The sequence below is a fragment of the Ictidomys tridecemlineatus genome, chromosome 1 (assembly GCF_052094955.1).
Source record: "Ictidomys tridecemlineatus isolate mIctTri1 chromosome 1, mIctTri1.hap1, whole genome shotgun sequence".
Classification (NCBI taxonomy): domain Eukaryota; kingdom Metazoa; phylum Chordata; class Mammalia; order Rodentia; family Sciuridae; genus Ictidomys; species Ictidomys tridecemlineatus.
The window spans coordinates 153,986,493-154,004,855 of record NC_135477.1 but is presented as its reverse complement, the minus strand read 5'-3'; the positions used below and the strand labels follow the sequence as shown (position 1 = coordinate 154,004,855).

The window sequence follows — 18,363 nt, the reverse complement described above, 5'->3', positions numbered from 1 at the left end:
CAATCAGGCCCTTTATACTTGTTCTCTTGATACTCTATTTTCCACTTTTTATACAGTGGTGCATATGGTTACTTTTGTGCAGTGTAACGGCTTTTGATCCTTCTTTTTTTTTTTTTTCAGATGCATTACTCTTAGAGTCATAGAATTTGATAGTTTTCCTCTTTTCATCAGAAATTTTTAGTGTTTGGGGTTTTGTTGTTGTTGTTTGATACTGGGGATTGAACCCAGGGGTGCTCAACCACTGAGCCATATCCCCAGCCTGTTTTATATTTTTATAAAGAGACAGGGTCTCCCTAAGTTGCTCCCTAAGTTGCTCCCTAAGTTGCTAAGTTGCTTGTGATCCTCCTGCCTCAGCTACTTGGGCTGCTAGGATTACAAGTGAGCACCAATGTGCCCGGCTAAGTGTTCAGTTTTTGCAGGTACATTTGTATATGTGGCCCTTGGAGAATGAGGGGTTTCCCTCTAGTGGTCCTTCAAATACCACCTTCATGGTTTTTAACCATATCTATGTACCATTTATGCTATTGATTACCCATGTTGTTTTTTTCATTTACTCACTTTTCTAACTTAAACTTATTTTTAAAAATGTTTTTTAGTTGTAGATAGACACAATACCTTTATTTTATTTATTTATTTTTATGTGGTGCTAAGGATCAAACCCAGTGTCTCACATGGGCTAGGCAAGCCCTCTATCACTGAGCTACAACCCCAGCCCTTTAAACTTATTTCTAAAAGAAGCTCTCTAGTGTCAAGGGAAAAATCATATCACTTTTCAAACAGATTAACTTATTATAAAACAGTGATCCCACATTTTATGGGTAAGTACATCTTGTAGGTTGCTTATAGATTCCCCCTCTTTATCTTGCTCTGCATATGTACACATGTATGTGTATTAAGAAACTGGGTCATTTATCAGATGAGTTTCCTACTATCAGGTTTTGTTGAATGCATCCCCCATGGCATTGTTTAACATGTTCCTTTGTCTACCATATTTCCTGAAAATTACAGTTTACAAGCTTCTAGAAGTTTGACCTTATTCAGGTATGATTTTTGGCAAGAAAAACCAAGGTGGTGGTGTGTCTTTCCATGAGGAAACATATAAATAAAAGCATAAAAATGCCTCATTGTTTCTCCTTTTGTGCTAGGATCAGTCAGGGATTCAAGCATTGACAGCTTTGTCCATCCATTATAAGACTTCTTGGCTTTTCACTTCTTGGTTGCAACACTCATGGGCTGTCCTCGATTAGAACTATATTAATAATTAGCTAATAATTAGGAGTTCACAAACTGATTATTCTATCATTCCTTCTTTGCCAGGTGTATTACTTCTATAAAGAGAAACATGTTTTCATAAGCTACAGGGTTATTTTAAAGTCATATTGTTTTAAAAAGCAGCAAATGCTTCCTTCTTTCCCTTTCCAATTCAGAATAGTATGTTATTTCCTGAGTGTTCTCCAATGTTGATATAGTTTGGATCCTGACTTGAAGAAGCCAAGTATAACAGGATATCCATGAGATTAATGGGGAGATTTGAACAAAGTTGATATTTGATGATATGAAGGAATAACTAATAATTTTAGATATGATATTGGTATTGTAGTAAGTTAAAATAGTTATTATCTTTTAGAGATATAAGCTAAAGTGTTTACAGAAGAAATGATAAAATGTTTCTATACACTATAATGGATTAGGGTTAGAGTTAGGTTAGGTTAGGTTAAGTTAGGTTAAGTCAGATCAAGCTTAGGGAGGGCTTCACGAGCTTCAAAATAATTCTGGGAGGAGGGGAGAGAGTGTGGAGAAGAGGGAGAAGATTCACCTGCATATTGAAGTGCCTAGTAATGGTGTCACTGTCACTCCTAAAACACCACTGATATGGACCCCACATTTAGGAAATAGTGAGTGACTGCTGCTTTGTGATTGTTAAGAGCAGGGTGCTAATTTTTATGCCTCTGTTTCCCTCACACTAGTGCCATCATAGAACACACCAACCGGGTCATCTTCCTCGAGGATGACGACATTGCCGCAGTGGCTGATGGGAAACTCTCCATTCATCGAGTCAAGCGCTCAGCTAGTGATGACCCATCTCGAGCCATCCAGACCCTGCAGATGGAATTACAGCAAATCATGAAAGGCAGGTATCCTCTGAGAGTCCGTGTGCAACAGCTTCAGGGAGCAGATGCCCTGTGAGGGAAGTGCCTAACATGGTCTGCCCTGCCCTGGGCAGGGGTCATAGCCCTCTTTGTCCACAGTAGCCACCAGGGCAGGAGGCCTGTGGCTGGCATAGCTGAGAAACTGTGGAAAGCCTGGCCTGGAATCTACAAATAGGGAGTTCTATCTATATCTAGAATCTGTTTGTGCCATCATCTGACTCCCCCATACATTCCTACACCCAGTCATCATTTTTTTCTCTGAGCAGGAGGTTCACAGTAATGAGAGCTATGGACCAATTCTCTATAACTAGAGCCTGCCTCACTGTATCTACTTTTGTCCCCCTCAATTTCTACTCCACAGAGCAGCCTAAATAAAGCTTTAAGAACATAAATCAGACCCTGTCATCCTGCCACTTAAAGCCCTTCTATTCTCAAAATCCAAACTTCCTTTTGCAGCCTATAAGCCTCACCACCACCGCCAAAACCTGGCTCTACCACACTCAATCCTTTGCCTTCTATGCCCTACCTACTCTGTCCCTGCTGTCTCACTGTTACTCAAGCAGGCCAACTTGCTTGCTACTTGGGGGTTGTTGCATTTACTTTTCTAATCGTAGGACTAATTCCTTTTGTTTTTTTGAGTTCCCCTCAACTGTCACCCCTCTGAGTATTCTTCTTTTATCTTTTATCTGCCATGATCCCTCTCTGGTTCCCTCATCTACGAGGCCCACATCTTCACTTGCTTTATTTTCATTCTGTGTAATATGCCAGGTATGCAGCAGACAGAGAGAACATTGCTACCAAGTCTTTGGATACCTCTAAAGCATCCAGTGAAGCTCCATAGGGGCTTAATCACCCTGTACCCAGATGGTCTCTTTAATAATCATCCAGATCCACTCAAATCAGAGCCCCAGAAATGCAAGTGAGGCTAGAAAAGGTTTTTATTTATTACAGAAGCTAGGGGTTATTAGCTAAGAGGAAAATTGCTGGGGCTGGGGATCCAACTCAGTGGTACAGTGCTTATCTAGCATGCTCAAGGCTCTGGGTTTGGTCCCCAGCACCACAAAAGGAAAATGAAAATAAAATTGCCTATTTCTTTGGAATTGCTTAATATGTAGTTCCCTATGGGTGGCTTTTTGGAAATAAAGCATTTTATCTTCTTCTGGCCTTGCTAAGGGGAATATGGTCCCAGAGAACAAGCCCTGCTGTTTGTTCCTTACATGCTTTCAACAAATGCCCCCTAACCTTAAGTTGAAGGATCTAATATGTAAGCTGGAGGTAGTCATCACACCTGCCTCACTTCCTTCTGACTTTTCACCATGAGCATCAGGCAGGATAATACATGAGGATGACCTTTGGAATCTGCATTGGGCTTTACAGTTGTCACTATCATTATTGCTAAATGACTTTTCTTCCTGGTTAAAAGTTAAGCCATAGAAATACAAACAGATTAACACTGACCCACCTCATTGATGTTTATTTAACTAGGTAATTTCAGTGCATTTATGCAGAAGGAGATCTTCGAACAGCCAGAATCAGTTTTCAATACCATGAGAGGTCGTGTGAATTTTGAGACCAACACAGGTACAGTAATCCCAGTACTGAGCGGGGAGCCTCTGTCTGTGCTCTGTACTAGTGAATGCAGTCTCTTTGTAAAGTCAATGTTTACACCCTGCCATTTGGTCCTGCAGTGCTGCTCGGTGGCTTGAAAGACCATTTGAAGGAGATTCGACGGTGTCGAAGGCTCATTGTAATTGGCTGTGGAACCAGCTATCATGCAGCTGTGGCTGTAAGTGCAATACTCTGAACCCTTGATAATGTGGGAGATTGACAGTAGCCGAGGTTGAGACACTGGTATGAAATTTTATCATACATTGGCTTTTCGAATTTAGCAAAATGCTTGCACTCATTCCCATCAGCCCACCAGAAGAATTGGCACCATGCCCTTTCTTCTGCAAGGTGGCCTGTGGGTGATTGAAATCCTCTCGACATGTGGACAGTGAGGCACTGTGTCATAAACTGCCCTAGAAGCCCAGCTGCCATATGTCCCTGTGGTGCCCATGACTGACTTTAGTCTTCATTCTTATTGGCTTCAGACACGACAAGTTTTGGAGGAACTGACTGAGCTCCCGGTGATGGTTGAACTTGCTAGTGATTTTCTGGACAGGAATACACCTGTGTTCAGGGATGATGTTTGCTTTTTCATAAGTCAATCAGGTAAGGGATTCAGGCAATGTGACCAAATTTATATTAATTCACCTCTAGGATCTCTTCTCTGCACTATACCATATGCCACCTTCCCTCCTTCAGTTAATCCTCTGTGCACCAACAATGTACCACACAATCTCTCATGCACCTGGGTTATTTAACCCTTAAAGAAAGTGGGATCAGTGGCACATGCCTATAATACCAGAAACTCGGGAGGCTGAGACAGGAGGATCACAAGCTCAAAGCCAGCCTCAGCAACTTAGGGAGGCCCTGTCTCAAAATAGAAAGGGCTGGGGTTAAGCACCCCTGAGTTAAAGCCCCAGTTTTAAAAAGAAAGGAAGAAAGAGAAGAAGAGAAAAAACTTAATCCTTAAAGGCATAAGCTACTGTAGCCATTGTATGGGGAGGGCAAGTGATGTGTAATGCCATGCAACCAGGATGTGACAAAGCTGCAATTGGGTTTAGAATCTAGATACACTGTTTTTTCCCATGCCCTATGGCTTCTTCCCACTTCTGCCATTCCAAGTCCAGCTTTTCAAGGACAACTCATCATGGTGCTCATAAATATTTGCTGTGTCTACTGTAGTGAAGAAAGAATACCTCTTTGAAAATTCTGATGGGTTGAATATAGTGTGGGCTCTACACCCAAGCTTGAACTTCCAGCTGTGTGCAGTACCCACACTGATCAGCAGGGGGAGGCATGGAGAGACACTGCTCTGGTTTAGTGCAAAGAGCAATCCCCTACTGAATAAACTCTGCCTGAGCACTAGGAAAGAACAATTTGTTCTACCTGGCCGGGGCAGTGGGTCAGGGAGGTGATACTTGGCCGAATGTTTGGAGTCCCCTTGAGCATTAGGAGGACTTTTGAAATGTTTTAGTTATGAAGAATTCCAAGTTTTTATAAAAGAGAAATTCATATAATGCACCATCTAACCTTGACAGTGATCCACAATCTAGGGTCACCCAAACCCACGTTAACCTCTACCCTCCCCTGGATTATTTTGAAGTCAATTCCAGACTTAATATCAGTTCCTCCCATAAATACTTCAGAATGTATGATTAAAATGATAAAAGAAAAAACAATCACAATGTCATTATCACAACTGAAAAACATTAGTTGCTAATATTCTAATATCTATAGAGACTTTTAATACTGCTTTCCAAGTCCAAATTTAGAATTTTAAATACTGTTTCCATTAAGTAAAACCAACACAAACACACTCACCTTCTGTCTGACCAGCTTGCTACCCAGGGGCTACCATGGTTGCCTTTAAGTTGACCATCTCATTAGAGAATAAAATATTTCATGAATTGGTGGGAGCCATTAATAAAAGAATGGAGATGGATTTCGTGTGAAATAATGCAGTATCAGTTCCTAAGTTCTACATATCAGTCAGTGTCTAGCCCATTAATGCAAAAAAAAAAACCCAAAACTATCATAACTAGTGAGTGAGACTGATGAAAATAGTGCTCCCTTCCCCATTCACCTACCATTAGTGCTGAGGAAAGGCCATGTTCCAGTGCCCTATATCTGGAAGTCTAAAGAGAAAAAAGGAGAGTAGAGCTGACCATGACAGCACATGGTAATGCCAACTGGCTCTTCAGAAAAGCTGGGATAAGCTCAGCCAAGAGCAGTGGCCATGTGGACAGAACAACTTCAGCCTCATGTGAACTTGAATGGTTTTAATGAGATGGTCTGGTTTATATTTAATTATTTGTTGTTGTTTTATTTTTTTTTACTGGGAATTAAACCCAGGGGTGCTTTACCACTAAACTATATCCCCAGTCCTTCTTATTTAATTAAATTTATTTATTTATTTTGAGATAAGATCCTGCTAAATTGGTGAGGCTGACCTGGAACTTTCCATCCTCCTGCCTCAACCTCCCATGTTCATTTAAGTCCACAATGCAAGATTACAAGCAAGAAGTGTTTCCTTTCAAACAAGGTCTATTTGAGAAACAATGTATTGGGGCATTCTTGCTTTTTAAATGTTGACTCTGTTAAACCTGAGAACTTTCTGACTAAGGCAACTTAGAATCCTTAGAAAGGGTACTGGGAGCCAGACCCACCTGTCACCTGTAGCTGCGTGGCCTTGTTAGGCATTGATTTCATCCTGCCTCTGAGCCCTTCATCCTCATGGAAAAAATTGGGATGGCAGCCCCTACTGGGTTGTCAAGAGAATTCAAAGAAACAGTGGATGAGAAAGCACTTGCCACATAAATAGTAACTAAGTCTTGTATCTAAGAATAAACAGGAAAAAATGTTGAGCATGTGTTTTCTTTCTTAAACTCTGGCTGCCTGAATGTTGGGTACCGATTTCCAAGTAAGAGGGGTGGGCAAATGAATAGAGAGGGCGGGGGAGGAAGGGGGAAGGGTTTAGGCTGGCAAAGAACTCACACTTGCAGACACACACTGAAAGGGCCCCTCTGTGGCAGGCGAGACTGCAGACACACTCCTGGCTCTGCGCTACTGTAAGGACCGCCGAGCCCTAACCGTGGGTGTCACCAACACTGTGGGCAGTTCCATCTCCCGTGAGACTGACTGCGGTGTCCACATCAATGCAGGGCCAGAGATTGGTGTGGCCAGCACCAAGGTAAATGGGGAGATCCTGGGCCAGGTGGATGGACTGAGGCCTAGAGGGTTTTCCAGTCCACTGTCCTCCTTCCCTTGCTAGGACACTGGGATGTGGTTTGTGCAATTGCCTCTGCTCAGCTGGCATGCCTCTCTTCTCCCCACCCCAGCCCCTTTGGTGATTTCCTTCCCTTTATTGACAGTCTCGTTTTATTTACTTATACCCCATTTTCTTGTCTTTGTCTATGTGGTCCTTTAGCTCTTCAAACATCTTTGTGACAATTGTTTGAAAGTCTTTGCCACTTCCTTCTTTGTAGGCTTACACCAGCCAGTTCATTTCTCTGGTGATGTTCGGTTTGATGATGTCTGAAGACCGAATCTCACTACAAAGCAGGAGGCAAGAGATCATCCGTGGCCTGAGATCTTTACCTGGTATGTTCTAGTACTCTACTTTGCCTTCCTTGACTCTCTTCTGTAAATGGTGCTGTTAATCATGCCCTCCTCCTAGAACTTTCTACCCACTGCTAAATCCTTCCAGCAGTTCCCAGTGGGCCACTTCTCACCAGGCCCTGGAACCCTGCACACAGGGCCCTCATTACCTCTGACCTCATTCCACTCCCTCCTCTTCCCTGGGCTGCTTCATCCACTGAGTAATAAGCTGCTTTGAGCACTGGGCAGACATTTATTTTAAAATGAACATAATTAGCCTGACACTTCAAGAAAAAAAAAATACAATAGTGCTTGTTGCCCCTAATAAACTTCAAGCTTGCAAACAGAGTTTAGAATTTTGGAAAACATATCTGCCTCCATGAGCTTGACCACTTTCCAGCATTTAAAGACTTTTCCATTGAGACAATGGTGATTTTAACAAGTTGATTTTCTAAAACATATTTTATTTAAAAAATTTCCATTTTAAGGAGACTTGCTTAATTTCGTAGCCAATGCATGATGCTACAAAATTGTGCAGAGATTAAAAGAGCAATTTAAAGTTTTTTGATAACATGAGCATGGTGGCCTATGCCTATAATCCCAGCAGCTCAGGAGACTGAAGCAGGAGGATCAAAGCCAGCCTCAGCAACTTAGCAAGGCCCTAAGCAACTAAGAGCCTATCTCTAAATAAAATATAAAAAAAGAACTAGGGATGTGGCTCATTCGGTAAGCACCCCTGAGTTTGAAGTGCTTGATAAACCAATTAATTTTAATGTAACTAAATAGAAACTTTATTTATATGATTTCAAATCTGCATTTGCAATTTCCATTTTAAGAAACAACCACTTTTCAGAGGGTAATATAGTATCTATCAAAGAAGAACATTCATAATTATTTGAAAAAATTATTTATTCCTCCCTTTTCCAATTATGAATCTCTGTAAGGCCAGATTATATTCCTGTATTTCAACCAAAATAAAGTCACAAATTGAATGTAGAAGCAGATCTGAGTCAACAGTCTTTTATTTAAAAATCAGACATTAAAAAAGATATGCAATAATTTTAAATAATGCCTCTCTTATTGTATTTTTTCCTGCAAAATACAGCAACATAATGGATTTATTGTTATTTTCAATGAACTAATAGATATTTTTAAATTTCTGTGCTATTTTCGAATCTGGTAAGAGCTATAACCCACAAAAACTAAGCCTCTTAAGTACTCAAAATAGTTTTAAAAAGTGTAAAGGATTCTTAGGACCCCCCAAATTGAGCACCTCTTGTCTAATTTATGTTGGCTTTTCCTTGAGTATACACAGCACACAGTGGGAAAGAGGGACGTTAATTTGGAGTGTTCTGTGTCTTGCCAACTGGTGATTTCTTATATATGAGCTTCAGATGCTGTACTATAAAATGAACTAGAAATTATAATTCCCTACCTACCTTACAGGTACTCAAAAAAGTGTTCGCTGAGATATAAATTATCATCTCAACAAATTTCTGGCTGATCAACTCAAGTTATTTCTCATAATCTGAGTTTAAAACCCTTCTAAACTAATACAAGAAAGCAAAATATCTTGGGCGATTGCAGTTCCAAAGCCCTATGTTATTCCCCATACTTTTCCTTATGAATATTATTTTGAAATTGAAATGACTGTCTCCTTCTATCCTGTGTATGCATGGCTTAAGAACTGATCAAGGAAGTGCTGTCTCTGGATGAGAAGATTCATGACCTGGCTCTGGAGCTGTACACACAGAGGTCACTCCTGGTGATGGGTCGGGGCTATAACTATGCCACTTGCCTGGAAGGAGCTTTGGTGAGTCCCCACCTCCATCCCCACCCCTTGCCAAGTCCCTATATCCAACAGACTACTGTGAATCCCGTTAGAGCAAAAAGAGATAGCCTTTGGAGTCCCAAGCAATCAATTGGAGGGAGAGCAGGAAAGGAGCTTGGGGAGAGAAGGTTTTGAAGCCCCACTGGTTGCCCCTTGAGTTTGCACTGAGCACAAGCTCTCAACCAAGTTGTCCTAGTTCTAGGGACACAGAGATGAACAAGATAGATGCTTGTCCCGATCTACAGGTGAGAAAGAGACAGTTTACTATTGGGGGAGCCCCTCCCAGTGTCTGACCCAAACCAGGCTCCATCTTGAAAAGCTTATTCACATCTCATGAGCAGCTTCTGAGAGATTGGCAATCACTGTCCACATGATTTCCAGGAGGAAACTAAGCCTCCAAAAGATTAAGTATTTTGCTAAAAAAAATTACATAGAGGAACTAAATGGAACTCAGGTCTATGTGGCCTTTGCCTGGGAAGATTTTAACAAACCAGAATTACAGCATGGGGTCTCTGCAGAGTTCTTTGTTATCCCTCAATCTTCCAAGAGAAACCTGAGATTCTGCAGGAATGAGCTTCAAAGACCCTGCATTTTTAAAATTGGTGACTAGCTTTTTTACCCCTGTGTGAATTATGATCCATGCCATGTATAAGACAGAGTTGATGGAGTAGAGGCAAGATGCCAGGACCAGATGGCTACCAAGATGAGGGCATAGAGCTATTCAGGGGCCTGAGTCTAGTGCTTGCCCTTTATCCACTATTCACTTGGTATTTATGGATCAGAATGTTCAAACAATATCAGTGGGATACAATATTTCAAGTAAAGTAGCATTGGAAACCAAGACAAGGATACCACCATTACTGTGCTGGGCTTCCCTCCTTTCTGATGGGAAGAAGTGACTGTTTCTTTCCCATCACCCCCCAATGGAGAGGCAGTACCATGCTGGTTGCAAGTGGTTCACAAGAAACATTCAGAGAGTACTGTCGGTGGTCTTAGATGGTAATGCAAACTTAATCTCAGTGAGCTCCAATTTCTACCACATCCATCTCATGGAGATTCTTCTATTTATTTTTTCTTACATTTAATGTTTCGTTATAAAGGATGTCACAAGGATATTGATGAACACCAGATGAAGAGAGAGTTGCATAGGGCAAGGAACACAGAGTTTCATGACCCCTGGGCACTCTACCCTCCAACAACCTCCAAGTGTTGAGCCATCCAAAAGCTCTCCAACACTGTCCTTTTGTGTTTTTATTGAGGCTTCATTACATAGGCATGATTGATCCAATTGTTGGCCTTTGATAATCAACTTGACCTTCAGCATCCCCTTCCCCACCCCAGAGATTGAGGCTGAAAGCTCCAACCCTCCAAACCTGCCTTGGTCTTTCTGGTGACCAGTCCCCATCCTGAGGCTTCCTAGGAGTGGCCAGGCATCAGGTAATCATTAGCATTTAAAGACATCTGTCACATTGAAGATTCCAAGGATTTTAGGAGTTTTTTGTCAGGTAAAGGGGACAAAGACCAAATATGTATTTCACAATATCATATTCAATTCCCAGTCTTTAAATTCAGATCAATTATAAGATTTTGACCCCTGCCAAAGGAAGCTAGGGGCTGGCACATAGCACTTCTCAGGGGGCATAGTGGAAGCAAGGCCTGGTGGGGTGCACTTTTAGCCTCCTGCCTGGCTTGGGGATAGGGCTCAGCTGTAGTGGCAAAGTGTGCTGGTGAAAGATGCATATTCAACTGTGTCTCCAAGTTTCTCTTTGGGGAAAGAAAGAAGTGTTTAGGCTACCGCTGGCACAAGTCAATGGCTCCTCTGTGGTCACTTGGAGGCTGGTGCTCCAGCTGTCTGCGACTTCCAGGGAGGAGCCTCACTCCTTACAGTGTTTCCATGACCCAAATAAATAGCTCTAGGGAAGTAGAGAGATGTTTTCTTTGCTGTCTCATCAGTGCAGTGACATGAATTTAATGATAGCTGAATAGAAATATATCTACCTGGACATAGGAAAAATTCAAATAAGAGCCCAAGGTACATGATTTTACTTAATAGGTCAGTTAAGGCAACCCTTTGGAAGTTGTTAAGGGTGTAAAATTGGGCAATGATGCATCAACTAATTGAATAAGGGCAAATCTAAGGAAGAATAAAATGCTGTCATTATAAATGATGACTGTGGGGAGGCCATGTGGCTGGCTAAGAAGGGGGCAGAAGACACGCTAGACTGATGCTGACTTTCAGTCAAAAGTGGGTGGCCGTGCATGGAGCTGAAGAAAGATGGAGCTCTGTAGTCTGGAGGCTGGCCTAAGGACACATAGGCTGTGAGCCGAGCTTTGTGCATGCCCAAGCAGCAGCCAGATCTCTCCTGGTCCTGGCTTGCCCTCGCTGTTGTTGACCAGTCCATGTATCCATCTGCCTTGCAACCCTCAGCTCTAACCTTCCAAAGTCATCCCTCTCCCAGTACCCCTTTTCCCCTCTGGTTGACATGCTCCAGTTTCCTATCTACCCAGTGTAACACTAATCCCAACTTGTGTTTCCACAGAAAATTAAAGAGATAACTTACATGCACTCAGAAGGCATCCTGGCTGGAGAGTTGAAGCACGGGCCCCTGGCACTGGTTGATAAACAGATGCCTGTCATTATGGTCATCATGAAGGATCCTTGCTTTGCCAAATGCCAGAATGCCCTGCAACAGGTCACAGCCCGCCAGGTGAGATCTCTCTGCAGGGCTGGGCCACCTCTCCTCTGTTCTCTTCCATACATGGCAACCTCTCTCACTGCCTACCAGCAGTAGCATCCATACCCCAGCATGACCGCATACTCACTTTTAGGCCCCCTAGTGTGTGGTGCACATATTTACAAAGGAACTGAAAGCCAGCCTGCAGCTCTCTAATACAACAGCTATTCAGTGAGGTCAGACTATCCCTAGCTACCCTGGATCCTAGGCCTGGAGACCAGAGGAAGTGCTTACAGTACATAGGAGCTTTTCCCCCAGGGTTGCTGAAGGGCAATTCTGGTAGGCAGAGTTAGGTGAAATTTCACAGAGTAAGGGCACATTCCTCCACAAGACTGCCTTCATTTCAGACACCAAACTTGGGGTTTATGGGCCATCTACAACTTGCTACAAATTTTGGAGTTCTCACAGTCCCCTCAGATTCAATAGTTCTCTAGAACAACTCATAGAATTAGAAAAGCCTTATACTTACTTTTAAAATCTTATTACAAAAGATATAAATTAGGACTTGCCCCAAAGAAGAGACCTACAGTGTAAGGGTTCCAAACATGAAGGTTCTGTATCCTCAGGTTAAGTCACCCTCCTGGTACATCAGTATTTACCACCAGGGAGCCCTTCTGGAATTCAAGAGTTTTTATTAAGCAGGCACGATGGATTTGATCATTGACTATGTGATTCAACTTGCTCTCCAGTCTGCCCTTCTGTCTTCTGGGCTTGAAGTCCCAATCCTCTAATCACATGTTGGTTTTTCTGGCATGGTCAGTTCTCATCCTGAAATGATCTGTGGGCCCATCATGAGTCATCTCATTAGATGGACTCAGGTACAGTCCAAGGCCCACTGTGAATAATGACATTTCTATAACTCAGAAAAGGTTTTTCATCTCCCTCCCTAGGAACCAGGGATAAAGGCCAGATTCTTTTTGTTTTTTAAATATATTTTTTAGATGTTGATAGACCTTTATTTTACTCATTTATTTGTATTCAGTGCCAAGAATCAAACCCAGTGCCTCACACATGCTAGGCAAGTGCTCTACCACTGAGCCACAACCCCAGCAGATTCTTTATTATACAATAGTTTTTCCTGAGGTAGGAGGACAGAACCCCCACAGATCCATTCTGTGAGGGCTCATGAAGTCACAGGGAGATGAAATCCAATAGGGTGCTCAAGCCAGCTGCTGCCACATTTATCTCAGCACAGTGATGTGCGGAGAGACAAACATCACATCATTTCCCTACTGCAAACCCTTTTGCAGCTTCCCTTCAAACTACGGTGACTCAAAAGCCTGCGTTTTCTGGACCCTTCCTCCTATCTCACTGGATTCCAGCCACTCCAGCCTTCTTTCTGTTTCCCACTCATGCCAGATTCATTCCTGCCTCTGAGCCTTTGCAGTGCCTATTCTCCATCTGGAATGCTCTTCCCACAGATCAGAGAGTTGCCCCTTTATCATGGAACTCTCAATCTGAATATCTCCTTTTTTGAGACAGCTTCAAAAACCTCATTAATGTCTCTGAATCACATTGCCCTGTTTTAATGCCCTTGTGGTATTTATCTAAAATTCGTCTTTAGTTTTTTAGTTTGCTTGTTTGTGATTTTGTTTTCCATCACTAGATTATGAGCCCATTAAAGTTAGGAGTAGGGCTGTCTGACCCTTTGCAAGGCATTCTAAAACCACTCAGTAATGGGGCGCTAAAGGACACAGCATGGTGGCAGTCACCTTGTCAAGAAAAGGGAAGAAACACACCAAGAAGTGTCACACGTTTTTTTGCTTAAGTGGATCGTGCACATCACCTTACGGGTGCATAATTCCAGCAAAAACAATAGACGAGTGTTATCACTGTAGTAATACTGATTCCTAAAAACTCGGCTGTGTGTGAAGTATTGCCTCTTTCAGAGACAGTCTGTTTTATGGTCCTATTTCTCTGCTTTAGGGTCGCCCAATTATACTGTGCTCCAAGGATGACACTGAAAGTTCCAAGTTTGCATATAAAACCATAGAGCTGCCCCACACTGTCGACTGCCTCCAGGGAATCCTGAGCGTTATTCCACTTCAGCTTCTTTCCTTCCACCTGGCTGTTCTCCGAGGATATGACGTAAGTCTAAAAATTGGACTTGACAAAGGAGGAATATAACTCCAGAGTTCCTTTTTAAAAATATATTTCTTATTTTTAATTGACATGTAATTGTACATATCTGCAGACTATAGTGTGGCATTGCACATTATACAATGTGTCATGCCAAAATTCAAAGTTCTTTAAATACTTATTTGGAGTTGTTATAAGAGAAATAATTCCTTTATGCTAACTTCCTTTTAAGATAGCTCATATCCCCTGAAAACAAGCTGAGAACTGCAAAAACAGAAAGATTGTCATTAAGCCATAACCCCATTACCAGAAGCAATATTAATTAGCAAATTTAATATTTTATTCCAGACATTCCTATGCATGTGAATTTTATAAAAATACTTTTCAATATTATATCAAGAATAAAATTTTGCTTCTTACTTTTTTTATTATATTACAAGCATTTGTCACATTTTTATAAACATGTCACAATATTTAATCATTGCATAATATTCCACCACAATTTTATAACATGATTTTTGTAACAATTAGTCAGTTTTCTATTATATAAACTGTTTCCAATTTTTTATCTTCATATATAGTACAGCAGTGAATGTTTTTGTACATCATCTTTGTCCCACATTTAGGATTTGTTCTTAGTCTAGCAAATGATTCAAAATTTTGAGTCTTCTAACACATGTCAACAAATTATTTTCCAGAAAAAAAAAAAAACAATTTATGATATCACTAGTAAGAACACATATTTCATTGTGCAAAGAAATAGATGTTTTATTACTATTTTATTTTGAGAAATTAATTTTTAAAATACGTAACATTACAAATAACAATGTAACAAACTCATGAACCTGTACATATCACTCAGGGTTGACATTTGCTAACATTTTGTCATATTTGTTTCTTTTCTGAACATATAAATAAAATAAAACGTTGCAAATAAAGTTTAAGCACACTTTATCAACCATTTCCAATTATATTTTCTTCCCAGCCTCCTCCCTAAAATAACAGGTCTTTAAAATGTGTGTGTATCTACAGCAGAAAAGTGCATTTTAAAAATTGTGTGTGTGTGTGTGTGTGGAGAGAGAGAGAGAGAGAGAGAGAGAGATACTGGGGATTGAACCCATGGCCTTGTGTATGCTAAACAAGCAAGCTACCACTGAACTACATCCTCAGTCCTGAAAAGTGAAATTTTAACAGTACACTTTGAGCTAGCTGTTTTTAAATGCATGAATCATATTCCTTTAATAACACTAACACAGCATGACATGTGTCATGTGCACAACAAATGTTTATTGAATGAACTAAACATTTAACACAGTTAATGAAGCTTCTAGAGTAAAGGATTTTCTTTTAAGATACAGGCGTCAGGGTAGCTCATGGTTGGAGGTGACCAGGAACACCTGTCACTGATAATAGTTGTTAAGATGTAGTGTACTGGGCTGGGGATGTGGCTCAAGCGGTAGCGCACTCGCCTGGCATGCATGCGGCCCGGGTTCAATCCTCAGCACCACATATATGTTGTGTCCGCCGAAAACTAAAAAATAAATATTAAAATTCTCTCTCTCTCTTTAAAAAAAAAAAGATGTAGTGTATTGATAAGATCTATGGGGTCCTGAGAAGTTTCTTTTTTTCCTTATAGGTTGACTTTCCAAGAAATCTGGCCAAGTCTGTCACCGTGGAATGAAAACAAGACCATAAGGAGACCATCACCACCTTTGGTCTGCTTCAAGACCCATCCCAACTACAGGGATGCCACGTGGGGAAAGAGGGCATTCTGCGTGTTCCCAGTAGAGCTGACAGCTTCAATGTGCCTTGTACCCAAGTGCTTTTGCTTATAGCAAATACTGTTTCTCTGTGTCCTGAAGTTGCCAAGGAGAAGGGGATCATTGTTTACACATGGGGATCAGAGCAGACTTTTCCACTACTGTGCAATAGAGATACAGCTCTCTTCAGAGTAACTGTGAACCTTTTTTTTTAAACCAACACTAGTTAGTTTTAAAAGACAAAATATTTATAATGATGATTGTATAGCTTTTAAGTTATTTTTCTAGTATTTGGCTTTCTATAGCCATGGTAATGCCCAGACGTGCATCTCAGCTACCCAGTGTGCTGTTTCTGGACTCACTCCTGGCGAGTGGCATTCATCTCAGATTTGAGCACAAAGCATTGACCCTCTGGACTCCTTTCTATTTTCTCTTCCTTTCTAGGCTGCTCCTGATTCCTGACCCCTGACATCAGTGAAGCCTTTCCAGCCATCTTCCTATAAATTCCTATAAATCCAATCGAAACATCAGTTTCCTTCAACATTTTCTTCCTGTCTGTGGCCCAAACCCTTTCTACTCTCTGACTTCCATTTAATGAGATCATGGTTCTTTTTAAAGCCCAGGCAGCATTTTGGTCCCTGCTCCCCTCCCATAGTAAAACAGCTTGAAATGCCCTGTGCAAGAGGATAGTTTTGAGTGGGCTGCCCTGCTCTCTATTTAAAAGCGTGCACAATCAAAGTACTATGCAATTTTAAGACAATAAAGATAGTACAGTTTGTTTGTTTTTTTGTCTTGTGTGTTTGAATTTGATTAGCTTCATTCTTTTTGTGTGCTTTGGAATTTGAGAACTCCTAAGGAGCTCAACAGTATAGATATGATTTGAGTATGTCCCTCAAAAGTTCACATATGACATTTAATCCTCACTTGGAGGTATTTGGAGGATGAAAACTTAATCCAACTATGATGTTTGGAGGGGTCTTTGGGAGCTGATTAAAATTAGGTAAAGTTATTGGAGTGGAGACTCCATGATTGAATTACTAGTGGCTTTATGAGAAAAGGGACAGAGAACAGTATGCACATTCTCCCTGTTTCTCTCCATGTGATCCCCTGTACCACCTCAGGCCTGTGCCAGCAAGAGGGCCATTGCCAGATGCTACCCTCAATCTAGCGCCTCCAAAATTGTGAACTAAATAAATCTCTTCTCTTTATAAACTTTTTCAGCCTCAAGTATTTTGTTATAGTAATGCAAAACAGACTAATACAATCAGTAACTGTGAGCATTGTCCACTCACCTATGACCTGTGTGCTTCTAGTACAAAAGTAAGGACTGTTTTACATGAGACAAGAAAACGCAGACTGGGGACTCTTGGCTAAGGGTCTGATAAATCTGGGTTGGGTTGGGTCACATAATATTGCTTAATAATCCAGCACCTAGAAGCAGCATGGAGGGGTGAAACTCTCAAATTTGTATTTTTCCCCCAATAAGCTTATTGTAGTCAAAGATCTTATTACAATCAGGTAGAAAGAAAGCCAGATAGAGTTCTGAAGGTTTATCAGGTTGGAATTTAGGGTCCTTCTCACACACAGCTTAATAAAATCTTCATGACAGCTAGTTGGTGGGTATAGCGCTTGTATCTCATTAAACCTTTGGTCTGGATTACCTCTTGGCTCTGTAACAACTTTACCATCCTGTACTATAGTCTCTGCTTTCTCTACATTTTTAGGTTAACAGTTAGAAGCACTCATGGGAAGTTTGGAAGATAGTAGAAGGGCAGAAATCATACAGATGGTCCCCAACGGATGATGATTCAACTTAGGATTTTTTTTTTTTTTTACTTTACAATGATGCAAAACCAATATGCATTCACTGAAACCATGTAGTATTCATGGGGCCATTCTTTTTTTTTTTCATTTCAGTACAGTATTCAAGAAATTACATGACATATTCAATTTATTATAAAATAAGCTTTATATTAGATGATTTTGTCCAACTCTGGACTAATGTGTGTTTGCATTCTGAGCATGTTTAAAGTAGATTCAAAAAGCTGTGATAGGTAGGTTAGGTTAGGTGTATTAAATGCATTTTCAATTTAATCATGTTTTCAACTTATGATGGGTTTCTAGACATAACCCTACATAAGTTGAGAAGCATCTGTATTCATATTTGTTCTGGCAGAGGCAGATAGAAATGTGGCTTCAGAAGACAGGGAGTTCTGATATGGCTCTTTGGTACTTCCCTAAACTCACCCACCTCAGGGCTCCTGGCAGTGATGGCCACAAACAGAGGTTTACTGAATCTCCTCCAAAACTCAAGAGCTATGGTGGTTTTCCTTAACCTGTCTTCCAGTACTCACAAATTAATGAGGTGGTAACTCCTGAAAAAAATAACTAGACTGGTTTTCTTCTTCCTGACCAAACTATGGTCAATACAACTCTTAAGATTAGGAACTTACTGCTAGGGACAGTGGCTTATGACTATAATCCCACAGACTCGGGAGACTGAGGCAGGAAGATCACAAGTTCAAGGCCAGCCTGGACAAATTAACAAGACCCTGTCTCAAAGTAAAAAAATATAAAGACTAGAGGTGTAGCTCAGTAATAAA

At 41.0% G+C, this 18,363-nt stretch overlaps 1 protein-coding gene across 2 annotated transcripts in view; it reads left to right on the top strand.

The window, feature by feature from the left end:
- Gfpt2 (glutamine--fructose-6-phosphate transaminase 2) overlaps positions 1-16,972 on the top strand; it is a 51,366-nt gene extending 34,394 nt beyond the window's left edge. For both annotated transcript variants that reach the window (XM_078050125.1, XM_005339335.5), the window contains exons 10-19: positions 1,968-2,131; positions 3,636-3,731; positions 3,839-3,936; positions 4,244-4,364; positions 6,791-6,948; positions 7,244-7,358; positions 9,041-9,168; positions 11,727-11,894; positions 13,848-14,009; positions 15,637-16,972. In XM_078050125.1, the coding sequence (XP_077906251.1) occupies positions 1,968-2,131; positions 3,636-3,731; positions 3,839-3,936; positions 4,244-4,364; positions 6,791-6,948; positions 7,244-7,358; positions 9,041-9,168; positions 11,727-11,894; positions 13,848-14,009; positions 15,637-15,681 (1,255 nt within the window). In that variant the 3' untranslated portion in view covers positions 15,682-16,972. The remainder of the gene's footprint in view (positions 1-1,967; positions 2,132-3,635; positions 3,732-3,838; positions 3,937-4,243; positions 4,365-6,790; positions 6,949-7,243; positions 7,359-9,040; positions 9,169-11,726; positions 11,895-13,847; positions 14,010-15,636) is intronic.
- Positions 16,973-18,363: the final 1,391 nt, after the last annotated feature.